Source organism: Neophocaena asiaeorientalis, unplaced genomic scaffold, assembly GCF_003031525.2.
Source record: "Neophocaena asiaeorientalis asiaeorientalis breed wild unplaced genomic scaffold, Neophocaena_asiaeorientalis_V1.1 scaffold504, whole genome shotgun sequence".
In the NCBI taxonomy this organism is placed as follows: Eukaryota; Metazoa; Chordata; class Mammalia; order Artiodactyla; family Phocoenidae; genus Neophocaena; species Neophocaena asiaeorientalis.
In genome coordinates, this window is record NW_020174438.1 from 5,322,856 (window position 1) to 5,328,855 (window position 6,000).

A 6,000-nucleotide genomic window follows, 5' to 3' on the forward strand; every position below is an offset into this window, starting at 1 on the left:
ATAACTTTAAATAGAATGATGGGAATGCAGATGGCATCCTAATCCCATTAGTCTCTGGAAGCATAGACTTATTAGTTTTAAAAGGGGGTTAATGTTACAGTAATATCTGTTAAGTCCCTCCATAAGGAGATGTTATAGTTTGGCTTTTTTCTAGAACAGGGTTATCATAGACTTAATTGCATTTATAGGCTCTGTTCTAGCCTTTGCTTTCTATACTGTTTTGTAATTCAAATAGTCCAAGAATGTTGGTGGGCCCAAGGAGTTAAGTCCCATGGCAGGAGGTGGTGTTTTCAAGCCTAGGAATTGAAAAAATATTGCTCTTGAAGTTTTATTCATAGGCTAATGGCTAACAGTAACTATTTGGATATAGTCACTAAGTTTAATCACAAGTGCCAGTTTGTTTTAGCTGGTCTCATTTTAGTTATAATTTGGTCAGAGAAAGGGCTAGATCAGATGGGTTCTTCTGCTCTGCTCAAGAGATGTTACGCAGAGTATCCACCCCATACCCCAAAAGAAAGAAACTGGTTGAGGTTTGCCTTAGGTGAATATATATCTATGTGAATAAGATGGAAAAGTACAGAATGCTTATGAGTTCTTGTTATTTTGTAGTGTTCTGGACTCGGTGCCTCATTCTGCTATATGCTCTCCTATTTAGTTGGGAGGCCAGTTGTCTATAAATACCTAACTGAGAAAGCAGTAAAATGGTCACAGCAGGTAAACATGTATTTTTAAATTATTTGATGTAATTCTTTGGCTACTTGGGGGGTCAGTGTATAATATCTACATAAATTAACTCAGACTCAGGGCTTTGATAAAAATGATCTTTTGAAAATTAAGTGGTAGGCAAATAATGAATGTTAATTATTTCAAATATGATGTTTTTGTAACAGTAATCTTAATTCTTTATTCCTAATAACTTCAATCAGAGCACAAAAGTCAAAGTGTCAGTGTAAAGGCATCCATATATTTAGACACCTCACCTGTTTTGTGTTGATGCAGGATGCTGTCAGTGGGTCTCTGAAAAACTTGTATCAGCCAACTCTTTTAAGGCATTTCATCAGTGGGAAGAACTTATCTTCCGTTAGGGTCTCTGCAAAGACTAGCAGTGATAAATAGAAGGTCTACTGCCCAGGAAAGTCTAGCATAGTATTGCTAAGAATCTTATTCTTATAAAGAATCAGAAGAAGCAGACTATTAAATCAGAGGAATTTTAGAAATTTACCCCTTTGTTTTACAGGTTAGGAAATTAAGAGAAATTAAGCATTTTGTCCAAAATCAAAATCACTATTTGTGTAGCAAGATCTAGGAAGTATAAACTGTAATCAGTGCTTTTATTTAGTCAGCTAAATGTTTCTATATGCTTGTTTAACCTCATCTATCAATGATGAATGAATTCACTTATGTGAAGTACATTAACATAAAGATTATCTGAATTTTTAATTGGAGGCCAGGTTTATTGATGTACTATACTAGCCCTTTATATTACAGGACGTTAAAGGCATTAAAAAGTTGGTCATTTGATATCTATCTTATATATAGTTATAAATTTAATTTTGCCTTTTTAGGTTTAAAATGTTGTTGAGCCATATTATCTAGGCTGATGTAGAGCCATCTTTAGTATAACATTACACTATAAGCACAATCTTAAAAACTTTCATCTGATGTTATTTAGCTCTGGTAATGAACATTTGATAAGCAGTTCATTGTCATTTTCAAGCTCCTTATTTGATCATTTCTGTTGGGTAAATGCTGAGCTATCAGGGATAAGAATTTGAAATAAGGTATTTTATAATCAGTTTATTTTCAGGCTTGGCTTTATCTTGATCCTAACTTGTTTCTTTCTTGTGACAGGTTGAACGTCATAGAGAACATCTCATTAACTACATTATATTTTTGAGAATAACACCATTTCTGCCTAACTGGTTTATTAATATTACATCTCCTGTGATAAACGTGCCATTGAAAGTTTTTTTTATTGGCACTTTTCTAGGTAAGCCCTCTGGTTCATGCTGTGTTAGAACTCATTGTGTACATGTCTAGCAGTGTCCAGCTGGGCTAGATTTTGTGCTCTTTGCAGGCATGCCAGCACCATATATAACTGGTGGGCACAGAGCCTGGCCCATATAAATAGATGCTCGGAAATGTTTGTTGGTTTGTGTTGATTTAAATTTTTTTTTTTTAAACAAGAGCACTCTCTGCTGGATATTTTTTTAATCATGTAGAATTAAGCAGGACTTTTTAACTCCATTCTCTCCCTCAGTGGAGAGAAAAAAAAAAATTGAAGATGCCTTCAGTACTTTCTCCTTTGTCTTCTAATCAGGTACTGAAATACTGAACTTTAATTTTCAATAGAAAATTGATCCTATCTTTTTATTAACATAGAACTTATTATGGGCATTACTGAAAGTTTGAGGGAAAGCAAGGATGAACAAGAAGTTTCTTGCTTTCAAGGAGCTAACACTTAATTTTGAAATTAATCAGTGGGTGTAAAGATTCATTTATATATTTGTGAATTCTGATAGTTCTTTAATAAGAGTATTCTGCTTTTCTTCCAAATTTAAGGTGAATTGTTTAGATACCAACAAAATGAGCAGATTCTTCAAATATTGACTGTCTGTTAAAGCTTTACAATAATACTTAATTTTTTATTGCTATTTTTAGAAAAATTTATAGACAAACTTAAAAATCTTAGGTTCTCTATAAAAGTGGGAAAAAAATCTTAGCAGGGGTAATTTTGGATTTTGTAAAATAATATTACACTGATAGAATCAGAAGAGAGAATTTTTGTACTGTCTCCTTATTTTACAGATGAAATACCTAGAGATAAAGTTAACTTCAGCTTTGGCTAAAGTAATTTTTCCAATTTGTTCTGGCTTTTAATAAAATGTGGTTGTTCCACCATGCTTTTGTATAAACTGCTCTTTTTACTCATATATTTTGAGTATCTTTCCATTTCTGAGTATCTCCTACCACTCATTTTTAAGTATACTCTATCAAGGGTGAATGACAATTTACTCAATCTTATTTTTGAAGACTTAGATTGTTTCCAGATTTTTATTATTATAATTCTTTGATGAGCATCCTTGAGACTAGATCTTTGTTCATATACATTAATATTTCCTAAAGTTGAAATTGGTGGATCATAGCACATTCATTTTTTAAGGCTGTTGATAAGTTTTGTAAAATTATTTTCTGGAGACTTTCCTTGGGTTTTTAAATTCATTATCCTTAAGCGGTGATTATGAAAGACTGAATTCTTTATATGGAAATAAACTTGAGGGGCTTTAAATTAAAGTCTTCCAATTGTAAATCACTATATTCTTAGAAGAAATTGTATACACACAGTATTTTAATTTTTAAAAATAATTGATTGTTTTTTACCATATGTTTTTACTTTCTATTTTAGGTGTTGCACCTCCCTCTTTTGTAGCAATTAAGGCAGGAACAACATTGTACCAGCTTACAACAGCAGGGGAAGCTGTTTCCTGGAACTCAGTATTTGTTCTAATGATTTTGGCTCTTCTTTCTATTCTGCCAGCCATCTTCCAAAAAAAACTAAAGCAGAAATTTGAGTGAATAATCCTCTGGGTTTTAGTTTTCCTATCATCTTCACCATCATCATCTCTCAGGATTGGCAGGTTTATGTGTTAAATCACCTCTTCAGTAAATGAAATAGGAATTTGTAAAATAAAATTTCCTATCTGGTGGTTAAAATAATGTATTTAAGTGGCAAAGGAGAGAAGAAATAAAAATGGAAATTGGTATACCATGAAAAGTGCTGTCAGTAGTTACGATAGACATCTCCTAAATTACTATTCCAAGGCTATAGATAATAAATGTAGCAGCATAGTAGGAAATTCTTGACCCAACTGATTAACTCAATATATTTCATGAACTGGCCGTACTTACCCTTGACTTAATAATTTAATATTTTTCTCTCTATTCCATACTATAACTAAAATAGGAAAAGCAAATACAAAATTCAAAAGCAAAGATACAGTATTGCTGTTTTGACTAATGTCAGCCTTCTTTCAGAGCATAAACTTGAAAACTAAAGCTCAAAAGAGATTTACATTTTCTTCCTTTTTACCTTTGAGGTAATAGACTTGTTTAGAAGTTGCATCTTAGTGGACTACTGAATTTGGAAAAGATATCAAGTTATATCTATTTAGTGAATTTTATTTTTGTCTTCTGTTCTAGATTATCATGGATTGGTCTGAAATTTAAAATTCTGACCAGTCTGTTTTCATCTGTTTCCTAGCTTTCAAAATATTTCCACTGTGCATATACAAAATGGCAATGACATGATAATTGTATCATATTGGTGTTGATAATTTATATTCAGATAATATTTTGTTACACAGTTCCCCTTTACTATCTCACAAGGGTATCAAAAAAGCAAACATTCAAAGTATGCAGTTTTTAGATGTTAGATTAATTATGTTACTTTATATTTTGAAACAAAAGCAGTGTCAGTACAGCACTCAAGTAGTTGAATATAGTTTATTTGTTCCAATGACTGTAAAATTTACCTCATTTATTTATTAGTCTGGTCATTAAAGTATGTATTATGTAATTATTGTTTTTTATGCATGATACATAAGAATGCCTTGTTTCATTTCTAGTGATGGCTTTTTTGTTTGGGGCTGCTTTTGATTAATGCAGTTTCCCTATTTAGGATTTTTACTTTTTATATCAAAGTAAAATTAAATTCTCATATGGTAACTACTATTTAAATAGTCCTGGAAAAACTAAACAGCTTTTTGCTGCTTGCTTAACGGTAATAGCCTCGATCGCTTGATTCTAGGACATAGAGTAAAGTACTCTGTCAGTTTTACCTTCACCCAAGACTGTCATGTTGAAAAGTACTTTAGCTGTGGAAGAAATCCTTGTATGTTTTTATTGTGAGAGGTATGATCAGCCTCAAAGCCAGTTTCTACTACATAATGTGGACTGATTATTTTTTCTATCGCAGTATTAACAAATGGATTTATTGTAAATACAAAAAAATATATTAATTAATATACTATTCTTATGTCACCTGGACTTTTGTGTGAAATTATTTATTGTTATTTCTAGCAAGGTTTTCTTCCTTTCTTATTGACCAGAGACTGAGTGATAAAGCTTTTGTTATTTTTACAAACAAAACATAGCCTTTTTGGACAAAGCTCACTAAATATTACTGTATAAAATGTAATTGAGTAAATTTTTATCAGACTTTTAAAAATAAGAGTTTGGACTCAGGAGCAGCCTCACTATTCCCTTATGTATATATTGTACTTACTCTATTCTCAGAGTATTTTCCCTATCCTTATCATTGATCCTGTCCCTTTGCTGATTATTTTTTCTGTTAGAAAACTGTAGTTGTCACTTAAGGTGAGGTATATTTTCTTCTCCCAAGAGAATAGCCAGTCTTTCCACATTCATCATCATTGTCTGTCAAGAAAGAACCTTCAGCAGGCTGAACTCTAAATGCATTTGGTGGCCTATATTCATGGATTCACAGACTTGGCCTGATGTCAGATGTAGATTCAAGCTTCAGCCACATCTTGAAGACAGCTACATAGTAATAACCACCAGAGGGCAAGTATGTGTAGTGGGGAGGCGAGCAGGCTAACTAGGAAGTTGACACACTGAGACTGTTCACCTCTTAGTTAATGGCCTCTCTCTGGAGCTCTATTACTTTGAGAGTAATATTTCTAAAACACTTAATAAATGTAAATTAAAATGTAAGAATAATAAATTGTACTGAAAAACTTAAATGTAGCACTTGGGATTTATTTCATGGAAGTATTTGTATTTAAAAACACTTTCATTGAATAAAAATATTCTTTTGAAATTCTGTGCACATTTTCACCTCTAAGAACAAAGAAATTGTTTTTTAAACCTTTAATTTTTATAGTTGGCTTTTGAGAATCTTAAGGCATTTAAAAATTTTTTTTAAGGCATTTAAAATTTAAATTGTAGAGGTAAGTAAGTACAGGTAAACATTTATTTAAG

The 6,000-nt window shown here is 31.9% G+C and overlaps 1 protein-coding gene across 2 annotated transcripts in view; it reads left to right on the forward strand.

Moving 5' to 3' along the window:
• TMEM41B (transmembrane protein 41B) overlaps positions 1–5,762 on the forward strand; it is a 30,181-nt gene extending 24,419 nt beyond the window's left edge. For both annotated transcript variants that reach the window (XM_024757014.1, XM_024757013.1), the window contains exons 6-8: positions 610–714; positions 1,852–1,990; positions 3,407–5,762. In XM_024757014.1, the coding sequence (XP_024612782.1) occupies positions 610–714; positions 1,852–1,990; positions 3,407–3,576 (414 nt within the window). In that variant the 3' untranslated portion in view covers positions 3,577–5,762. The remainder of the gene's footprint in view (positions 1–609; positions 715–1,851; positions 1,991–3,406) is intronic.
• Positions 5,763–6,000: the final 238 nt, after the last annotated feature.